This window comes from Marmota monax, unplaced genomic scaffold, assembly GCF_021218885.2.
Source record: "Marmota monax isolate L192 unplaced genomic scaffold, Marmota_monax_Labrador192_F-V1.1 WCK01_AAM20220418_F8-fsc00230, whole genome shotgun sequence".
Lineage (NCBI taxonomy): Eukaryota > Metazoa > Chordata > Mammalia > Rodentia > Sciuridae > Marmota > Marmota monax.
In genome coordinates this window covers 54884-76837 of record NW_026693365.1, presented here as the reverse complement: position 1 = coordinate 76837, position 21954 = coordinate 54884, and the positions used below count along the sequence as shown (strand labels likewise).

Here is a 21954-nt window from a genome sequence, read left to right as displayed (position 1 = left end):
ACTCCTGGAGTAGTAGAGGAGCCAGTTCTTAGTCCACTCCATCACCACTCCGCTACGTTTCCTGGCCTCAGATTCAGTCTTCAAACTCAGTCTCTCCTGCCCCTACCCCACCCCCAACTCCCAGCCAGGCACATCTCTCCAACCTGGTCAGCAAGTAGCCTGATTGCAGGGCGAAGAGGAGAGCTTGGTGGGTTTCCATGTCCAGTAGTCTCCTGTGCAAACCTCTCTCCATGTTTGATTTTCTCCTGGTCATTAGGCACCCTCCACGTCATACCGTGCGGGTGTTCTAGGCCTGTATTGTGGTCAAACTGGGGTGTTCTAGGAGTCAGCTCCCCAGCTGCTGGCCCCTGGCCCACAGCTGCAGAATGGTTCGCCTCCATCCTCTGCACACAGCCAGGACAGATGGCACTTCTGTCCCACACAAGGACATTGGGCAGTGTCTTTGGTCTCTAAACTCTCCACATGCAGCATGCCTCAGGCCCCTATAAATGGACATTCTGGTAACTCCCTTATCCCTCCCCTTTGCTCACAGAGGGACAACTCTGGCTGGTTTCTCCAGCTGCAGCTGTGGCACTGTGTGTGTGTGTGTGTGTGTGTGTGTGTGTGTGTGTGTGTGGCTGGGGATTGAACCCAGGGCCTCTACCAACAGAGCTATAACCCCAACCTGGCCTCTTCCTTATTATATCCAACCTCCTCAGTCCCTAACCTGCTTGAATGTCCAGTACTAAGTTCCACTGGACTCTCCCTACCTTTCCTTCTTATCACCCACCTTGCTGAGAAGCCACCTGTCTTCCTTCTTGGTTTCATGCCACAGAGCAGCCAGGAAAGCGGCCTCCTCTATTCTGCTATCTTGAAACCCCCACCATGTACTTTCAAAATAATTCCTTTGACTTCTTAGTGTTTTCGCAATAAACAGGAAGAAACAGTGTGTGGAAGGAAGGACAGGGCTAAAAGCTGAATTAACGGAATAGAGTCTTGAAGAATCATTAGTACAGACAAATAAAATCAGTGCTAGATGGAAATCATGAGGCATGGAGGTCAATTATTCATGACCCATTACAGAAATAATTAATTTAACTGTGAATAAGACAAACGAGAGAAAAATATCTTTAAAGACATAAAATGATTTTCCTATAGTGAATGAGTAGATGAATGCTGATGCGATGGCCGATGTAAACTGGGGGGTGGGAGGGGAAGGGCACTCCACACCGAGCCCTGTCCTGGAGGGCTGTCACCATGTGGGGAACGTGGAGAGAACAGTGACGGAGGGGCAGACCTCCGCCAACCCCTGGTCAGCTGCACACTGCTTCCTCTGCCCTCTCCCACAGTCCTCTGGTATTCCCGAGCAACTGTCAAATATGATATGATCTTCTGTGCATAGTTTAGCTGTTATCTATAAAATATGAGAATTTTTATTTTCAAAAACATGTGCACAGTCTCATTATCATATGTAAAGGAGATTAATTCCATAATATCATCAAACATCTATCATTATTCAAATGTCCAATGCCCATATGTGGAACGACTGTGTTTTTTTTTAGACACGACGATTGAATTAATATCCAAAATACATTCTGAGGAGAGAATCATGGACACTTCTCTTTGCATCTCTAGCTGCCCTTCACTCACTCCCTGAGGTCATGCTGCTGTTGATGTTGAGTTCTTAACTAGCGCTTGGCCCTAGTGACTCCCCTTGGCTTGGCTGAGCGGCCTCCTCCACTGGTGAGCCCTCATGCCCCTCTAGGTGTGTGCTCTTGTTGATCAGTGGTGGGGTCGAGAGGCTCAACTGGAATCCAGTCACATTATGACGTGCTCCTATGGTTGCCACTGCCTGAACTCTGCATCAGAACACTGTGGAGGTGTGGCACTCCTCCCTCCAGAGAAACGTGGTGCCCCACCATCTTCTGCGACAGCTCAGTCACTGAAGAGCTCTGCCCGGTTCCCTCACTCACTGGGACACATCACCTCCTGTGTGTCTCTTGGTCAAGACAGTCCTGCTCCCTCACCTCCTGTGTGTCTCTTGGTCAGGTCAGCCCCTCTCCCTCACCTCCTGTGTGTCTCTTGGTCAGGTCAGCCCCTCTCCCTCACCTCCTGTGTGTCTCTTGATCAGGTCAGCCCCTCTCCCTCACCTCCTGTGTGTCTCTTGGTCAGGCCAGCCCCTCTCCCTCACCTCCTGTGTGTCTCTTGATCCGGTCAGCCCCTCTCCCTCACCTCCTGTGTGTCTCTTGGTCAGGCCAGCCCCTCTCCCTCACCTCCTGTGTGTCTCTTGGTCAGGTCAGTCCCTCTCCCTCACCTCCTGTGTGTCTCTTGGTCAAGACAGTCCTCTTGGTCAGGTCAGTCCCTCTCCCTCACCTCCTGTGTGTCTCTTGGTCAAGACAGTCCTGCTCCTGTGTGTCTCTTTGTGAGGTCAGCCCCTCTCCCTCACCTCCTGTGTGTCTCTTTGTGAGGTCAGCCCCTCTCCCTCACCTCCTGTGTGTCTCTTGGTCAAGACAGTCCTGCTCCCTCACCTCCTGTGTGTCTCTTGGTCAGGTCAGCCCCTCTCCCTCACCTCCTGTGTGTCTCTTGGTCAGGCCAGCCCCTCTCCCTCACCTCCTGTGTGTCTCTTGGTCAGGTCAGCCCCTCTCCCTCACCTCCTGTGTGTCTGTTGGTCCGGCCAGCCTCTCTCCCTCACCTCCTGTGTGTCTCTAGGTCAGGTCAGTCCCTCTCCCTCACCTCCTGTGTGTCTCTTGGTCAGGTCAGCCCCTCTCCCTCACCTCCTGTGTGTCTCTTGGTCAGGTCAGTCCCTCTCCCTCACCTCCTGTGTGTCTCTTGGTCAAGACAGTCCTGCTCCCTCACCTCCTGTGTGTCTCTTGGTCAGGCCAGCCCCTCTCCCTCACCTCCTGTGTGTCTCTTGGTCAGGCCAGCCCCTCTCCCTCACCTCCTGTGTGTCTCTTGGTCAGGCCAGCCCCTCTCCCTCACCTCCTGTGTGTCTCTTGGTCAGGCCAGCCCCACTCCCTCACCTCCTGTGTGTCTCTAGGTCAGGTCAGTCCCTCTCCCTCACCTCCTGTGTGTCTCTTGGTCAGGTCAGCCCCTCTCCCTCACCTCCTGTGTGTCTCTTGGTCAGGTCAGCCCCTCTCCCTCACCTCCTGTGTGTCTCTTGGTCAGGTCAGTCCCTCTCCCTCACCTCCTGTGTGTCTCTTGGTCAAGACAGTCCTGCTCCCTCACCTCCTGTGTGTCTCTTGGTCAGGTCAGCCCCTCTCCCTCACCTCCTGTGTGTCTCTTGGTCAGGTCAGCCCCTCTCCCTCACCTCCTGTGTGTCTCTTTGTGAGGTCAGCCCCTCTCCCTCACCTCCTGTGTGTCTCTTTGTGAGGTCAGCCCCTCTCCCTCACCTCCTGTGTGTCTCTTGGTCAAGACAGTCCTGCTCCCTCACCTCCTGTGTGTCTCTTGGTCAGGTCAGCCCCTCTCCCTCACCTCCGGTGTGTCTCTTGGTCAGGTCAGCCCGTCTCCCTCACCTCCTGTCTGTCTCTTGGTAAGGCCAGCCCCTCTCCCTCACCTCCTGTGTGTCTCTTTGTGAGGTCAGCCCCTCTCCCTCACCTCCTGTGTGTCTCTTGGTCCGGTCAGCCCCTCTCCCTCACCTCCTGTGTGTCTCTTGGTCAGGTCAGTCCCTCTCCCTCACCTCCTGTGTGTCTCTTGGTCAGGTCAGCCCCTCTCCCTCACCTCCTGTGTGTCTCTTGGTCAGGTCAGCCCCTCTCCCTCACCTCCTGTGTGTCTCTTGGTCAGGTCAGCCCCTCTCCCTCACCTCCTGTGTGTCTCTTGGTCAGGTCAGCCCCTCTCCCTCACCTCCTGTGTGTCTCTTGGTCAGGTCAGCCCCTCTCCCTCACCTCCTGTGTGTCTCTAGGTCAGGTCAGTCCCTCTCCCTCACCTCCTGTCTGTCTCTTCGTCAGGTCAGCCCCTCTCCCTCACCTCCTGTGTGTCTCTTTGTGAGGTCAGCCCCTCTCTCTCACCTCCTGTGTATCTCTTGGTCAGGCCAGCCCCTCTCCCTCACCTCCTGTGTGTCTCTTGGTCAAGACAGTCCTGCTCCCTCACCTCCTGTGTGTCTCTTGGTCAGGTCAGTCCCTCTTCCTCACCTCCTGTGTGTCTCTTGGTCAGGTCAGCCCCTCTCCCTCACCTCCTGTGTGTATCTTTGTGAGGTCAGCCCCTCTCCCTCACCTCCTGTGTGTCTCTTGGTCAGGTCAGTCCCTCTCCCTCACCTCCTGTGTGTCTCTTGGTGAGGTCAGCCCCTCTCCCTCACCTCCTGTGTGTCTCTTGGTCAGGTCAGCCCCTCTCCCTCACCTCCTGTGTGTCTCTTGGTCAGGTCAGCCCCTCTCCCTCACCTCCTGTGTGTCTCTTTGTGAGGTCAGCCCCTCTCCCTCACCTCCTGTGTGTCTCTTTGTGAGGTCAGCCCCTCTCCCTCACCTCATGTGTGTCTCTTGGTCAAGACAGTCCTGCTCCCTCACCTCCTGTGTGTCTCTTGGTCAGGTCAGCCCCTCTCCCTCACCTCCTGTGTGTCTCTTGGTCAGGTCAGCCCGTCTCCCTCACCTCCTGTGTGTCTCTTGGTAAGGCCAGCCCCTCTCCCTCACCTCCTGTGTGTCTCTTTGTGAGGTCAGCCCCTCTCCCTCACCTCCTGTGTGTCTCTTGGTCAGGTCAGCCCCTCTCCCTCACCTCCTGTGTGTCTCTTGGTCAGGTCAGTCCCTCTCCCTCACCTCCTGTGTGTCTCTTGGTCAAGACAGTCCTGCTCCCTCACCTCCTGTGTGTCTCTTGGTCAGGACAGCCCCTCTCCCTCACCTCCTGTGTGTCTCCTGGTCAGGTCAGCCCCTCTCCCTCACCTCCTGTGTGTCTCTTGGTCAGTACAGTCCTGCTCCCTCACCTCCTGTGTGTCTCTTGGTCAGGTCAGCCCCTCTCCCTCACCTCCTGTGTGTCTCTTGGTCAGGTCAGCCCCTCTCCCTCACCTCCTGTGTGTCTCTTGGTCAGGTCAGCCCCTCTCCCTCACCTCCTGTGTGTCTCTAGGTCAGGTCAGTCCCTCTCCCTCACCTCCTGTGTGTCTCTTGGTCAGGTCAGCCACTCTCCCTCACCTCCTGTGTGTCTCTTTGTGAGGTCAGCCCCTCTCCCTCACCTCCTGTGTGTCTCTTGGTCAGGTCAGTCCCTCTCCCTCACCTCCTGTGTGTCTCTAGGTCAGGTCAGTCCCTCTCCCTCACCTCCTGTCTGTCTCTTGGTCAGGTCAGCCCCTCTCCCTCACCTCCTGTGTGTCTCTTTGTGAGGTCAGCCCCTCTCTCTCACCTCCTGTGTGTCTCTTGGTCAGGCCAGCCCCTCTCCCTCACCTCCTGTGTGTCTCTTGGTCAAGACAGTCCTGCTCCCTCACCTCCTGTGTGTCTCTTGGTCAGGTCAGTCCCTCTTCCTCACCTCCTGTGTGTCTCTTGGTAAGGTCAGCCCCTCTCCCTCACCTCCTGTGTGTACCTTTGTGAGGTCAGCCCCTCTCCCTCACCTCCTGTGTGTCTCTTGGTCAGGTCAGTCCCTCTCCCTCACCTCCTGTGTGTCTCTTGGTGAGGTCAGCCCCTCTCCCTCACCTCCTGTGTGTCTCTTGGTCAGGTCAGCCCCTCTCCCTCACCTCCTGTGTGTCTCTTGGTCAGGTCAGTCCCTCTCCCTCACCTCCTGTGTGTCTCTTTGTCAAGACAGTCCTGCTCCCTCACCTCCTGTGTGTCTCTTGGTCAGGTCAGCCCCTCTCCCTCACCTCCTGTGTGTCTCTTGGTCAGGTCAGCCCCTCTCCCTCACCTCCTGTGTGTCTCTTGGTCAGGTCAGCCCCTCTCCCTCACCTCCTGTGTGTCTCTTGGTCAGGTCAGCCCCTCTCCCTCACCTCCTGTGTGTCTCTTGGTCAGGTCAGCCCCTCTCCCTCACCTCCTGTGTGTCTCTTGGTCAGGTCAGTCCCTCTCCCTCACCTCCTGTGTGTCTCTTGGTCAAGACAGTCCCCTCTTCCTCACCTCCTGTGTGTCTCTTGGTCAGGTCAGCCCCTCTCCCTCACCTCCTGTGTGTCTCTTGGTCAGGTCAGCCCGTCTCCCTCACCTCCTGTGTGTCTCTTTGTGAGGTCAGCCCCTCTCCCTCACCTCCTGTGTGTCTCTTTGTGAGGTCAGCCCCTCTCCCTCACCTCCTGTGTGTCTCTTGGTCAGGTCAGCCCCTCTCCCTCACCTCCTGTGTGTCTCTTTGTGAGGTCAGCCCCTCTAACTCAACTCCTGTGTGTCACTTGGTCAGGTCAGTCCCCCTCCCTCACCTCCTGTGTGTCTCTTGGTCAGGTCAGTCCCTCTCCCTCACCTCCTGTGTGTCTCTTGGTCAAGACAGTCCTGCTCCCTCACCTCCTGTGTGTCTCTTGGTCAGGTCAGCCCCTCTCCCTCACCTCCTGTGTGTCTCTTGGTCAGGCCAGCCCCTCTCCCTCACCTCCTGTGTGTCTCTAGGTCAGGTCAGCCCCTCTCCCTCACCTCCTGTGTGTCTCTAGGTCAGGCCAGCCCCTCTCCCTCACCTCCTGTGTGTCTCTTGGTCAGGCCAGCCCCTCTCCCTCACCTCCTGTGTGTCTCTTGGTCAGGCCAGCCCCTCTCCCTCACCTCCTGTGTGTCTCTTGGTCAGGTCAGTCCCTCTCCCTCACCTCCTGTGTGTCTCTTGGTCAAGACAGTCCTACTCCCTCACCTCCTGTGTGTCTCTTGGTCAGGTCAGTCCCTCTCCCTCACCTCCTGTGTGTCTCTTTGTGAGGTCAGCCCCTCTCCCTCACGTCCTGTGTGTCTGTTGGTCAGGTCAGCCCCTCTCCCTCACCTCCTGTGTGTCTCTTGGTCAGGCCGGCCCCTCTCCCTCACCTCCTGTGTGTCTCTTGGTAAGGCCAGCCCCTCTCCCTCACCTCCTGTGTGTCTCTTTGTGAGGTCAGTCCCTCTCCCTCACCTCCTGTGTGTCTCTTGGTCAGGTCAGCCCCTCTCCCTCACCTCCTGTGTGTCTCTTGGTGAGGTCAGCCCCTCTCCCTCACCTCCTGTGTGTCTGTTGGTCAGGTCAGCCCCTCTCCCTCACCTCCTGGGTGTCTCTTGGTCAGGTCAGCCCCTCTCCCTCACCTCCTGTGTGTCTCTTGGTCAGGTCAGCCCCTCTCCCTCACCTCCTGTGTGTCTGTTGGTCAGGTCAGCCCCTCTCCCTCACCTCCTGTGTGTCTGTTGGTCAGGTCAGCCCCCCTCCCTCACCTCCTGTGTGTCTCTTGGTCAGGTCAGCCCCTCTCCCTCACCTCCTGTGTGTCTGTTGGTCTGGTAAGTCCCTCTCCCTCACCTCCTGTGTGTCTCTTGGTCAGGTCAGCCCCTCTCCCTCACCTCCTGTGTGTCTCTTGGTCAGGCCAGCCCCTCTCCCTCACCTCCTGTGTGTCTCTTGGTCTGGTAAGTCCCTCTCCCTCACCTCCTGTGTGTCTCTTGGTCAGGTCAGTCCCTCTCCCTCACCTCCTGTGTGTCTCTTGATCCGTTCAGCCCCTCTCCCTCACCTCCTGTGTGTCTCTTGGTCACGCCAGCCCCTCTCCCTCACCTCCTGTGTGTCTCTTGGTCAGGTCAGTCCCTCTCCCTCTCCTCCTGTGTGTCTCTTGGTCAAGACAGTCCTGCTCCCTCACCTCCTGTGTGTCTCTTGGTCAGGTCAGCCCGTCTCCCTCACCTCCTGTGTGTCTCTTGGTAAGGCCACCACCTCTCCCTCACCTCCTGTGTGTCTGTTTGTGAGGTCAGCCCCTCTCCCTCACCTCCTGTGTGTCTCTTTGTGAGGTCAGCCCCTCTCCCTCACCTCCTGTGTGTCTCTTGGTCAAGACAGTCCTGCTCCCTCACCTCCTGTGTGTCTCTTGGTCAGGTCAGCCCCTCTCTCTCACCTCCTGTGTGTCTCTTGGTCAGGTCAGCCCGTCTCCCTCACCTCCTGTGTGTCTCTTGGTAAGGCCAGCCCCTCTCCCTCACCTCCTGTCTCTTTGTGAGGTCAGCCACTCTCCCTCACCTCCTGTGTGTCTCTTGGTCAGGTCAGCCCCTCTCCCTCACCTCCTGTGTGTCTCTTGATCAGGTCAGCCCCTCTCCCTCACCTCCTGTGTGTCTCTTGGTCAGGCCAGCCCCTCTCCCTCACCTCCTGTGTGTCTCTTGGTCAGGTCAGTCCCTCTCCCTCACCTCCTGTGTGTCTCTTGGTCAAGACAGTCCTGCTCCCTCACCTCCTGTGTGTCTCTTGGTCAGGTCAGCCCCTCTCCCTCACCTCCTGTGTGTCTCTTGGTCAGGCCAGCCCCTCTCCCTCACCTCCTGTGTGTCTCTTGGTCAGGCCAGCCCCACTCCCTCACCTCCTGTGTGTCTCTAGGTCAGGTCAGTCCCTCTCCCTCACCTCCTGTGTGTCTCTTGGTCAGGTCAGCCCCTCTCCCTCACCTCCTGTGTGTCTCTTGGTCAGGTCAGCCCCTCTCCCTCACCTCCTGTGTGTCTCTTTGTCAGGTCAGTCCCTCTCCCTCACCTCCTGTGTGTCTCTTGGTCAAGACAGTCCTGCTCCCTCACCTCCTGTGTGTCTCTTGGTCAGGTCAGCCCCTCTCCCTCACCTCCTGTGTGTCTCTTGGTCAGGTCAGCCCGTCTTTCTCACCCCCTGTGTGTCTCTTTGTGAGGTCAGCCCCTCTCCCTCACCTCCTGTGTGTCTCTTTGTGAGGTCAGCCCCTCTCCCTCACCTCCTGGGTGTCTCTTGGTCAGGTCAGCCCCTCTCCCTCACCTCCTGTGTGTCTCTTTGTGAGGTCAGCCCCTCTAACTCAACTCCTGTGTGTCTCTTGGTCAGGTCAGTCCCTCTCCCTCACCTCCTGTGTGTCTCTTGGTCAGGTCAGTCCCTCTCCCTCACCTCCTGTGTGTCTCTTGGTCAAGACAGTCCTGCTCCCTCACCTCCTGTGTGTCTCTTGGTCAGGTCAGTCCCTCTCCCTCACCTCCTGTGTGTCTCTAGGTCAGGTCAGCCCCTCTCCCTCACCTCCTGTGTGTCTCTAGGTCAGGCCAGCCCCTCTCCCTCACCTCCTGTGTGTCTCTTGGTCATGTCAGCCCCTCTCCCTCACCTCCTGTGTGTCTCTTGGTCAGGCCAGCCCCTCTCCCTCACCTCCTGTGTGTCTCTTGGTCAGGTCAGTCCCTCTCCCTCACCTCCTGTGTGTCTCTTGGTCAAGACTGTCCTGCTCCCTCACCTCCTGTGTGTCTCTTGGTCAGGTCAGTCCCTCTCCCTCACCTCCTGTGTGTCTCTTTGTGAGGTCAGCCCCTCTCCCTCACCTCCTGTGTGTCTGTTGGTCAGGTCAGCCCCTCTCCCTCACCTCCTGTGTGTCTCTTGGTCAGGCCGGCCCCTCTCCCTCACCTCCTGTGTGTCTCTTGGTCAGGCCAGCCCCTCTCCCTCACCTCCTGTGTGTCTCTTTGTGAGGTCAGTCCCTCTCCCTCACCTCCTGTGTGTCTGTTGGTCCGGTCAGCCCCTCTCCCTCACCTCCTGTGTGTCTCTTGGTGAGGTCAGCCCCTCTCCCTCACCTCCTGTGTGTCTGTTGGTCAGGTCAGCCCCTCTCCCTCACCTCCTGTGTGTCTCTTGGTCAGGTCAGCCCCTCTCCCTCACCTCCTGTGTGTCTCTTGGTCAGGTCAGCCCCTCTCCCTCACCTCCTGTGTGTCTGTTGGTCAGGTCAGCCCCTCTCCCTCACCTCCTGTGTGTCTGTTGGTCAGGTCAGCCCCTCTCCCTCACCTCCTGTGTGTCTGTTGGTCAGGTCAGCCCCTCTCCCTCACCTCCTGTGTGTCTCTTGGTCAGGTCAGCCCCTCTCCCTCACCTCCTGTGTGTCTCTTGGTCAAGACAGTCCTGCTCCCTCACCTCCTGTGTGTTTCTTGGTCAGGTCAGCCCCTCTCCCTCACCTCCGGTGTGTCTCTTGGTCAGGTCAGCCCGTCTCCCTCACCTCCTGTCTGTCTCTTGGTAAGGCCAGCCCCTCTCCCTCACCTCCTGTGTGTCTCTTTGTGAGGTCATCCCCTCTCCCTCACCTCCTGTGTGTCTCTTGGTCAGGTCAGCCCCTCTCCCTCACCTCCTGTGTGTCTCTTCGTCAGGTCAGTCTCTCTCCCTCACCTCCTGTGTGTCTCTTGGTCAAGACAGTCCTGCTCCCTCACCTCCTGTGTGTCTCTTGGTCAGGACAGCCCCTCTCCCTCACCTCCTGTGTGTCTCCTGGTCAGGTCAGCCCCTCTCCCTCACCTCCTGTGTGTCTCTTGGTCAGGTCAGCCCCTCTCCCTCACCTCCTGTGTGTCTCTAGGTCAGGTCAGTCCCTCTCCCTCACCTCCTGTCTGTCTCTTGGTCAGGTCAGCCACTCTCCCTCACCTCCTGTGTGTCTCTTTGTGAGGTCAGCCCCTCTCCCTCACCTCCTGTGTGTCTCTTGGTCAGGTCAGCCCCTCTCCCTCACCTCCTGTGTGTCTCTAGGTCAGGTCAGTCCCTCTCCCTCACCTCCTGTCTGTCTCTTCGTCAGGTCAGCCCCTCTCCCTCACCTCCTGTGTGTCTCTTGGTCAGGCCAGCCCCTCTCCCTCACCTCCTGTGTGTCTCTTGGTCAAGACAGTCCTGCTCCTGTGTGTCTCTTTGTGAGGTCAGCCCCTCTCCCTCACCTCCTGTGTGTCTCTTTGTGAGGTCAGCCCCTCTCCCTCACCTCCTGTGTGTCTCTTGGTCAAACCTCCGCCAACCCCTGGTCAGCTGCACACTGCTTCCTCTGCCCTCTCCCACAGTCCTCTGGTATTCCCGAGCAACTGTCAAATATGATATGATCTTCTGTGCATAGTTTAGCTGTTATCTATAAAATATGAGAATTTTTATTTTCAAAAACATGTGCACAGTCTCATTATCATATGTAAAGGAGATTAATTCCATAATATCATCAAACATCTATCATTATTCAAATGTCCAATGCCCATATGTGGAACGACTGTGTTTTTTTTTAGACACGACGATTGAATTAATATCCAAAATACATTCTGAGGAGAGAATCATGGACACTTCTCTTTGCATCTCTAGCTGCCCTTCACTCACTCCCTGAGGTCATGCTGCTGTTGATGTTGAGTTCTTAACTAGCGCTTGGCCCTTGTGACTCCCCTTGGCTTGGCTGAGCGGCCTCCTCCACTGGTGAGCCCTCATGCCCCTCTAGGTGTGTGCTCTTGTTGATCAGTGGTGGGGTCGAGAGGCTCAACTGGAATCCAGTCACATTATGACGTGCTCTTATGGTTGCCACTGCCTGAACTCTGCATCAGAACACTGTGGAGGTGTGGCACTCCTCCCTCCAGAGAAACGTGGTGCCCCACCTTCTTCTGCGACAGCTCAGTCACTGAAGAGCTCTGCCCGGTTCCCTCACTCACTGGGTTTGGCCAAACATTGGTCCTCAGCAATCCTGTGATTCCTTCATGGCTGCCGTACATTGTGAAAACTGACGGACAGATAAGCACTACCTATATTTGAGAAGCAACTTTGGCTCACTATGGGCCTGGGTGGACAGAGAACCTGTATTTACAAGCCACCATGTACTCTGGGGTCCACTCAGATAGAAAAAACAGGATAAGAGTTTGTTTTTTTCCCCTTTTAAGAACCATTTCAAATCAATGAGCTTCTTCCAGAAATGGATATGATTTACTGTACAGAATCAGACCTTCAAACCAACTTGGATGTGTTAATCTATTCGGGTTATGAGTTTACCTGGTAAAACATCCTGTCTCTGACCACTGGAACCCTCCTCAAGTTAGCACCACACTCAATGAAATCAGGGTAGATCTACTTATTGAAAAAGATACAGAAATCGAGAAACAGACGTGATTCTAATCTAAGACTATGGGAAGCATGAAAGTCAAGAACAAAATCAGTTGTACCACGAGGTGGTTTGGCTATACAAATTTTATGCCAGGCACAATTTTAAAATACATTTTTTATTTATAAAGAGATATTTAATAATGAAAATGTTTCATCCAACCCAATCATATGAACATTTGAATTTGCATGTAAGTAATGAAGATTTAAAACGGAAAGCAAAAACATGGAGTTTAAGATGACATGCATGCATCCAAGTCAGAGTGAAATTCCTCCACACTCTCTCAGGAACTGGTGAGAGAAATCAGACTTAGTAGCCACAGGTTAGAACTGAGTATATCAGCACAGGACTTGCCTGGCACACAGAGAGCCCAACAGGAGCAAATTCAAGATATGAATTCCCCAAAGCTTCTGGGCCATCCCTGACTTGAATGGGTTGTGTCCCCTGGAAACTCAGAATGTGACCCAACCTGGATAGGACCTTTGCAGATAGATTAGTTACCTGAGGTCATATATCCTGGGTGGGCCCTAAACCAACACCTAGAACCTGCAGGAAGAAAGGTCACAGAGGCACAGGGATGGGAGGAAGAGGCATGTGTGAGGTGGAGGCACAGACGGCAGCCAGGCAGCTGCTGGCTGAGGAGCACCAGGGAGGATGGGGCACCGGGAGCAAGACTGCCCCAATCACAAGGTCAGAATGTCTGAAAGGAGGCTCCCTCCTCAGCCAGCGGGGAGACGAGGACGCAGCCAGGGGCCCAAGGGCCAGAACTAACTCTGGCAGCATCTGAGCTCTGCCTCCCCAGCCCCCAAGTACCACGAGCTCCCAGAGAGGAGTCCACGCCAGAGCATCCAAGAGGACACCTGCAACGAGCCTGTGTCCCCAAGTGGGGCAGAGAGGACGGCCTCGTCTGGTGCAGCCCTAGGAGGCCAGCAGGAGCTGGACACATGGCCACAGGGACTCAGCTCACAGAGACGATGCCCCTGCGTGGGCTCCACCTAGGAAGTCCCTGTGGGTCATGGGCACTGTGGCTGAGTCTGGTCACGGCTTAGTCTGGGAGGGGACGCGGGAGGGAGCAGGTGGACTCTGGGCACTGGGTCAGTGTCTGTCTGTGAGCTGGGTGGTGTTACCTGAGCTGTGCATGGTGGATGAGAGCACACGCCTGCCCCTGTGTGACGGCCACCACGCTGGCCCACTCCTTCTTGAGAGGCAGCCCGTGCAGACCCGGCCTCTGTGGGCCCAGGCCCTGCAGACTGCAGCGCACCCTAAGGAAAGCTGGCCTGAGTTGGGAGAGTCACTTGAAACCCATCTCTCTGACAGTGGGGTGGATCAGGAGCCTAAAGAGAGAGGTGCGGGCAGGAGGCCCTGCAGTGGCCACCTGGCTGTCGGGGAGAGGGACTGTCTGTGAAAGTTGCTAGGGATGTTGACTCGTCTCCTCCAAGTGGCCACAGAGGCGCCCCCCAGGTCTGCTTGCCCCATGAAGGGGTCCTGTGGAGGCACCGAGGAAAGTGCCCACAGGTGTTTCCCATCGAGGGGAGCAGCCTTGCCCAGCCCTGCTCAGGACACTTCTGAAGGTCAGAGCAGGCAGGACTCACTCTCCTGCTTAGCGACTGCTAGTCCCCATGTGCTGGGACGAAGGGCGGGACGCAGGGTGGACAAAGGAGGAAGAAAGAAGAGGAAGCAGGAAAGGTGGAGGGGACAGAGTGTAGTTCTAGAGCCCTTTGATCCGCCCATCTAGGCCCTTGGACACTGTGTCTCAGGGGACACCATCCTCGGCCTGGCTGTGTACCTGTCCCAGCCTCCTCAGGGCATCCTTCACGTCCTTGTTCCACAGGCTGTAGATGAGGGGGTTGAGCACTGGGATGACCAGGGTGTAGAAGACGGAGACCACCTTGCCCTGCTCCATGGACCCCACGGCTCCTGGCTGGGCGTACATCACAAACACAGTTCCATAAAATAGAGACACGGCTGTCAGGTGGGAGCCACAGGTAGAGAAGAGCTTGTGCCGCCCAGATCCTGAGCGCATCCTGAGGATGGTCACTGCGATGTAGCCATAGGAGACCAGGACCACGAGAGTGGTGCCCACAATGATGAGCCCACAGAGGCCGAACATGACCAGCTGGTTGACAGCCGTGTTGGCACAGGCCAGCCGGAGCAGGGGGGGCACGTCACAGAAGAAGTGGTCTACGCGGTTGGAGCTGCAGAAGGGCAGCTGGAAGGTGAGGCTGGTCTCTATGATGGAGTTGAGGCAGCCTCCACAGTAGGCTCCGAGCACCAGGCGGACACACGTAGCAGGGCACATGGTCACAGGGTACTGCAGGGGGCTGCAGATGGCCAAGAAGCGGTCATAGGCCATCACAGCCAAGAGGAAAGCCTCAGTGGTAGCCAGTAAGGAGAAGAAGAACAGCTGGGTGGCACATCCCCTAAAGCTGATGGCCTTGGAGGAGAGGAAGTTGGCCAGGGCATTGGGGGCGATGACGGAGGAGTAGCAGAGGTCCAGGAAGGACAGGTTCTTGAGGAAGAAGTACATGGGGGAGTGCAGGCGGGCATCCCGGGTGATGACCACGATCTTGGTGACATTGCCCAGGACGGTCAGCACATAGAGGGCCAGGAAGACAGCAAAGAGCAGAGCTTGAACCTCCACCCCTCCTCTAAAGCCCTCCAGCACAAACTCCCGCCAGGGCAGTGCTGAGAGGGTTCCGTTTCTGAGGGTCGGCATGGCCCTGCGCTGGGACAGCAGGCAGAGAGGACAGTGGAGCTGGGCCAAGGTCTCCCAGTCACATCACCGTGGTGCACAGGGATCACTTGTGCCACGCTCACACCTGCCACAGGCACCAGCAGACCTGTTCTCCTTCTGATGAGCTGGCCCTAGGCTGAAAAGGTCATGTCCTCTGATGCACTTGATCCTCGAGCATGTGCTGAGCCTGTCCTGTGCAGGACACAGAACCCTGCTCTGTGGTTGCCAGCAGGCATCCAGAGCTGAGTGACTCTCAGTGCAGGAAGCTTCAGCCTGCCGCTCCCACCCACCAAGGATGCCCTGAGTGATGCCCCTGCACCCCTGGCTCCTGTGTCCATCCTGCACGCCCCAAAGCTTTCTAACTCACCAATCAGGACATGGGCCCTGGAGCACAGGTCTTCCACAGGTGGTCACTCCATCTGCGTCCTAGGCACAGAGCAGGAGTGCACCCTGCCCAGGCTGGCGTGGAGCCCCTGTGTGTGCCCCTGCAGGACCCTGCACCCACCTTGGCAGCACTGAGAAAGTCTCCAGTGTTCCTGTTTGGAGCTCTCTGACCCTCAGGTGACAGGGGCTTCCTGCTCCTGGACTGTGAAAGGCCCTGCTGCAGTCCCCGGAGCCCAGGCAGTGCTCAGAGCTCAGGTGCTGCTGGGGTCCGTCTCTGAGGCCCCAGTCAGTGCACACCCCACTCCAGCACTGCCTCCTGTCAACAGCACACAGGACTGGACACAGCTCATCTCTGGCCTCAGGCAGTCGAGGGACGTGGCAGGGCAGCTGCGGCTACCTGGGTCCAGTGAGGGTCTGAGGTCCAGATTCTGCCTGCAGCGGCTCCTGGTCCTTGTGAAGAGGCAGGGGAGGTCCCTCCTCCATGTCCCCAGTGGTGTGTTGGCACTGTCTCAGGTACACTGCCCCTGGCAGGGCTGGGACGCGGGGCCTCAGGTGGCCAATTAAGAAGTTCTGACCTCTGCAGGGCTGGGGCTTGGGGTCTACTGGGAGCTCTGCCTCTTATCTTGTCCAATTCACCCTCACCATAGGGCTAGAAGTCCCTCCAAGTCCCAAAGGGCAAACAGGAGTGTTGGAGAGTCACCAGGAGCAGAGCAGCTGCCCCATGTGCTGAGGTCTCCCGCCAGCTCTCGTGCCTGCCCACCCTCCTGCTCTCCCGCCCAAGGCACCTGGCCCCCCTGCTGTGCTCCACGTTCTTGGCCGATCACTGTGCCACTGAATCAGGCAGGTATTAGGTCAGGTCCCTTTGCACTCCTTCCTACATTGGTTTCTTACAAACATCCTTAGAACTCTATTTGTGACACACTTAAAGTGAGCACCAGCCTGAGGAAATCCCAGGGTGCAGAGTCTCATCTGTGGCCAGTCACGCTGACCCCACAGCGTATGCATGTGCTGGTGGGCTTTATGTTTTTAAATTCTAATTTGTGGGCTGGAGATGTGGCTCAAGTGGTAGCGTGCTCACCCAGCATGTGTGAGGCACTGGGTTCAATTCTCGGCATCACATAAAAATAAAATAAAGATATTTTAAAAAGAAAATACATATTAAAAAATTCTAATTTGTAATATATGACAGCAGAATGCATTATAGTTCATATTACACATATAGAGCACGATTTTTCATATCTCTGGTTGTACACAAGGTAGAGTCACACCATTCATGTCTTCATACATGTACTTAGGGTGATGGTGTCCATCTCATTCCACTGTCCTTGCTAACCCCCTGGCCCCTCCCACCCCTCCCACCCTTCTGCATATCTAGAGTTCATCTATTCCTCCCATGCTCCCCCTCCCTACCCCACTATGAATCAGCCTCCTTATATCAGAGAAAACATTTGGCATTTTGTGTTTTGGGATTGGATAACTTTGCTTAGCATTATCTTCTCCAACTCCATCCATTTACCTGCAAATGCCATGATTTCATTCTCTGCTATTCCTGAGTAATATTCCATCGTGTATATATGCCACAGTTTCTTTATCCATTAAACTACTGAAGGGCACCTAGGTTGGTTCCACAGTTATTGTGAATTGTGCTGCTATAAACACTGATGTGGCTGTGTCCCTGTAGTATGCTCTTTTTAAGTTCTTTGGGTATAGAACGAGGAGAGGGATAGCTGGATCAAATGGTGGTTCCATTCCAAGTTTTCCAAGGAATCTCCATACTGCTTTCCATATTGGCTGCACCATTTTGCAGTCCCACCAGCAGTGTATGAGTGTGCATTTTCCCCCACATCCTCGCCAACACTTATTGTTGTTTGTATTCTTAACAGCTGCCATTCTGACTGGAGTGAGATGAAATCTTAGAGTGGTTTTGATTTGCATTTCTCCAATTGCTAGAGATGTTGAACATTTTTTTATATATTTGTATATCACCTTCTGACAAGTCTTTGTTCAGTTCCTTGGCCCATTTATTGATTGGGTTATGTGTTTTTTTGGAGTTTACCTTTTTGAGTTCTTTATATACCCTAGAGATTAGTGCTCTATCTGATGTATGAGGGGTAAAAATTTGCCTCCAAACTATAGGCTCTCTATTCACCTCACTGATTGTTTCTTTTGATGAGAAGAAGCTTTACAGTTTGAATCCATCCATTTATTAATTCTTTATTTTAATTCCTGCACTATAGGAGTTTGATTAAGGAACTAGGGGCCTATCTCTATCTCCCTGACCTCACACACCTATTTCACCTTTATGCAGCTGAAAAGCAGGGATTTGCTCTTAGGTGTCCTCAGACACATGCTGGGGCCAACCTTTGCCCCTGTAGCTTATCTACTGAAGGGTCTTGACCCTTTCGGGATGGGCCCCTTGCCTATGACTGTTGGCTGCAGCCTTTCTACTCATTAATGAGTAAAAGAAACTCACCTCTGGGGCCCCACTCAACATCCTGGCTCCCCAGCACCTAAAGAAACTCCTCACCTACACGGGCTTGCATTCCTTACCTACTGTGGCCTTTTATCTCTACGGGTTTCCCTGGTGGAAGATCCCAGTCTTACTGTCCACCTTTAAACCCTGCTACTCTCCTCCCCGCTGCTCAGGACTCCCACCTCTCCTTCTCTTACCCATTCATGCATTGAAACTCTGGAGGAGCTTCTCCCACACACAGGAAGGCCCCTGCTTGGGGCCACACACGCATGGTTCACAGATGGCTCCTCCTTCCTTCAGGAGGGAGTCTGTGGGGCAGGGTCTGCTACAGTCTCCCTAGCCTCCGTTGTGGAAGCAGCTCCCCTCCCCAGTAACCCTCCACTCAGCAGGCTGAACTGGTCGCCCTCACCAGAGCCTTCACTGAGGCAAAGGGAGCCTCCCTCCATGTCTACACTGACTCCCAATACCCCGTCCACATGCTTCTCTCCCACTCTGCTATCTGGAAGGAGCGCGGATTCCTTACCACCAAGGGAACTTCATTACTAATGCCCCTTTACCTCCGATCTCCTTAGGCCTCAGAGCTTCCCTCTGGCACTGGAACTGAGGACGGCAGCTAAGGAACCCCTTCTCCAGTGGCACTTCCTTTCCTGACCTCTCTCCTTGCCACAGGCCTTCTGCTAATGCTTGCCCCCTGCACCATTTCTTCAAGCCTAGATGCAAAGGATCTCTAACCAAACCGTGAACCAGCTGCTGTCACAGGGCTTCCAACCCCTCACCAAGCTTGGGCCGTCTGGAGTCAGCATGCCTGGCACCCCCTGACCCTCTCCATTGCCTCAATGACACTCTGAGTCCCTAACAAGTGTCCAGAGTCCACCTCTTCCCAGCAGGAAGAAGCTACAGAAGATTGATCTTTGCCCCCTGTCCCTTTAGGGGCCCAATAACAAACAGAAAAGAGGAAAATGTAAGGTCCTTGCTTAGGCATCTTGACGGCCATCTTAAGTGACAGCCGCCATTGTAAGAAAAATTTTGCTTTCCCACCCAAGGGCATTTCTGAGAAAGGCTCACCTCTCCCTCATCCCAACCCCACCCTTAGGACCTGCCTGGCTCTAATCCCTGAGCCTGCCCCATAAAAGTCCCAAACCCAAGCCTGTTTTGCCTCTCTCCGTCTATGGAGAGGTGTGCCTGTTTGTGAGCTCTGACTAATACACCCCCGTGTGTATCTCTGCCTGGTCTGCGTCGTTCATTCCTCGCTCACTCATCTCCTGGTTCCTCACTTTCCTGTCCGTCGGCTGGCTAAATAAAGACTCTCCAATTTGAACAAAATGGACTTGGCATGTTTTCTGAGTGGTCTGCTCCGTAACAGTCTCCTTCCCTTCCTCTGCCTCTTCTAGGATTCTGCCCCCCAAACTTGTGACCCACAATGCCAATCCCTTACCCCCAGGCCCCGAATGCCCATTGCTCTCAGCATCCAGTGTCTGCCTTAGGAGCTCACAGCTGCCTCAGGGAAGGGCTCCAGCAAACTCCACCTCACGTCTTTGCCTCATTCAAATCTCCCCTTAGCCCGGACTCTTACCCTGTGGTTCTGGTGGTTTCCAGCCATTTAAAATGTACTTTAAACTCTTTAGTGTTCCAAAGGAGGGGTTGTCTGAAATGTTTTATATGAAAAGTCATGACACTTAGAAATATGTTTTACTGTCTTATCTTTCACCGAAATGTCTTTTGTCCCTGTCTTTTCCTTGGAGTTACTGTTAGACCAGGATGCAAGGAAAGACCACTGACTCCAATTAAAATCAAATTAAAGCAAGCTTATTATTTCAACCAGCCAGGCTGCCTCTCCCAACAAAAACTACGGGAACTAGACAGCCCTGCATCTTTCCTGCAGCCCAGCTTTATAGCCCAGAAAGTTACACAAAGCGGGGTTAAGATAACAAAACTCTGAGGAGCATAACACAAAGGCTAGTTTACACTTTCGCTGGCCCCAACATCAGAATTTATGAAGGTCATTAGAGCCTCAGAGAGGGTCGTTATCTGGCCAGGGAAGGCCAAGATTTACGAGGCATCACTAAAGTTTCAGAGAGGGCTGCTGTCTGGTAAGAGAGAGCCAGGCACGGGTGAGTTCAAGGCACGGGCAGGCATTCCAAGCCAGTTCAGAATTTGCAGTAATTTATAGTGAAGCCGAAATTATCTTTTCATGGCTTTGTGGTGAGATGGCTCCCAATTTTAAGAGGGAATCAGCCTGGGTCTATCATTGCCTATTTTTCTAGAATGCATGAGTACAACTCTCTTGTTGTTTGTTGGATAAACAAGTTGTGCTGGAGCCTTGGCTTTGGGGGTCTATGCCTACCTACACGGGGCCAACCTCTCGGTACCACTTCCTGCAAAACACTAGTTTTAACCTTAAGGGGGGCGGGCTTGCTGTGGACTCTGAGGACTCTGGGGACTGACAGACCCCAAGGTTAGTCACATGATAAATGCCTAAGACCCTTTCTTTCCACTCCCTGCCTCTGTGGCACAGTGCCTGCCCCACTCCCCGCCCACACACCCCTCTGCTCCTAAGCATTGGCATTTGGATCTGCCCTGCACTGGGTACCCTACAGATCTTTTCCTTTCTGAAGAATCCTTCAAAATGCCTTCTTGGTGATGACATTCTTTACTATCTCCAAACAGTAGATTTATTACTTTTTTAGAAACTACTTTTTGAATTATTTAACAGGATCGGGGGTGGGAGAGAGAAAAGACAAATGTACTCATCAGACTTGACCTGATACAACTTTAATTTTCATAGCATTAATGGACACCTATGTCAGCTAAGTATTTGGAGTTCTAAGATGAGTTTTCATTAACTTTCAATTTATTTTTTTTAATTTAGATGGAGCTCAAAAAGATACAAAGGATTAAAGATGGACTTTAAAATTTCTGAACACATAAGTATCACCATATTATCTTTCAAACTACTATATTTAAATTCATATTCCAAAATAATAATGTTAACCAACTTATTCTTTATGATACTGTAGAACTGAAGAGGCACTCACATATTTATTTAACTTCATTCTACAACTGTGAGTCACATATTAATAGTGGTTGCAATGTCCGGTGTAGAGGGTTCTGCTGGTGACTGCACTGCCTGGGGCCCCAAACAGGTCCTCTGAACCCAAGCCCTGCACTACCTTCCTGTGAAAGCTGCCTCAGGCCATCTGCCTCTGTTCCAGCTATTGCAAGTGAGCCGCCCTCACCTTGGGCTGTTTACTAACAGTACCAGAGCGGTTTTCCCAGCCCTGAGGGGCGGCTCCCCAGGGTTCTATCTCCTAACGACCTCTGTGCTAGCAGGCTGGAAACTTCTGCCTTGTTACCGAGGCTCTAATGAGTTCATCCAACATGGTGACTTGGCCAAGGAAAGGCGCTTGGAGAATTTGGATTCTGAGCCAGCCAGGAAGGGAAGCAGCCAGGCTATCAGGGGATCCTAATGAGTGAGGCTTGGCTAACCCCCAGCTCCCAGTGAGCACATCAACCTGCACCTCCTAATGAGCTCGGGCTTCCGAACTGGCCCCAGGGAGCCAGGCTGGCAGACTGCCTCTCCTCTCCTGGAAGGTTCAGATTGCCAAACCACCAATGTCTGCCCAGGTCAGTCTCATAATCCACAGGCCCCGGAGGCATCCACCTGCCCAAGCCACCAGAGTCCTGGGCTCTGCATGGCTCAATATCCCTTGGGACCAGAATCACAGAACCTGGAAACTGAAAGTTCACTTAGTCAGATTGGGTCAAAAAGGGAGGAGGTGCATAAGGCGCACCTTTATAAGTTGTATGAGTTCCAAAACCAGCCATGTGAGAAATGAGCTCACCCGCCCAAACCTGAAGAATGAACCAAGAGACGAAAGGTACAGAGAAAGTGAGGATTTCAGTGATGGTCTTGCAGGATGTTGTGTCGGAGGAGTGGGCGCACCCAGAGTAGGGACAGTCAGCAGGTAATCCCCTCATGCACAAGGCCCCTCACCGGGTTCTCATTGACCAAGTACAGTGGGGTCACAATCTTCCACATTTGCTTGACCCCACACCCTGTGTTTCTCTGGTGGCAGGAAGGCTTCCTGAGTTGTGGTGCACTTTGGCACATACACAGTGTGTCTCTTGGTCAAGACAGTTCTGCTCCCTCACCTCCTGTGTGTCTCTTGGTCAGGTCAGCCCCTCTCCCTCACCTCCTGTGTGTCTCTTGGTCAAGACAGTCCTGCTCCCTCACCTCCTGTGTGTCTCTTGGTCAGGCAGCCCCTCTCCCTCACCTCCTGTGTGTCTCTTTGTGAGGTCAGCCCCTCTCCCTCACCTCCTGTGTGTCTCTTGGTCAGGTCAGTCCATCTCCCTCACCTCCTGTGTGTCTCTTGGTCAGGTCAGTCCCTCTCCCTCACCTCCTGTGTGTCTCTTGGTCAAGACAGTCCTGCTCCCTCACCTCCTGTGTGTGTCTTGGTCAAGACAGTCCTGCTCCCTCACCTCCTGTGTGTCTCTTGGTCAGGTCAGCCCCTCTCCCTCACCTCCTGTGTGTCTCTTGGTCAGGCCAGCCCCTCTCCCTCACCTCCT

The 21954-nt window shown here is 54.4% G+C and overlaps 1 protein-coding gene across 1 annotated transcript; it reads right to left on the bottom strand.

The window, feature by feature from the left end:
* Positions 1–13071: 13071 nt before the first annotated feature.
* LOC124101173 (olfactory receptor 9S13-like) lies at positions 13072–14513 on the bottom strand. Its single transcript, XM_046456957.2, has one exon. It carries the CDS (start codon positions 14511–14513, stop codon positions 13551–13553), a length of 963 nt encoding a protein of 320 aa, XP_046312913.1. The 3' UTR covers positions 13072–13550.
* Positions 14514–21954: the final 7441 nt, after the last annotated feature.

Bases quoted from the DNA above. Each gene is read 5' to 3' on its own strand.
- LOC124101173 (XM_046456957.2), bottom strand. From the start codon at position 14,513: ATGCCGACCCTCAGAAACGGAACCCTCTCAGCACTGCCCTGGCGGGAG.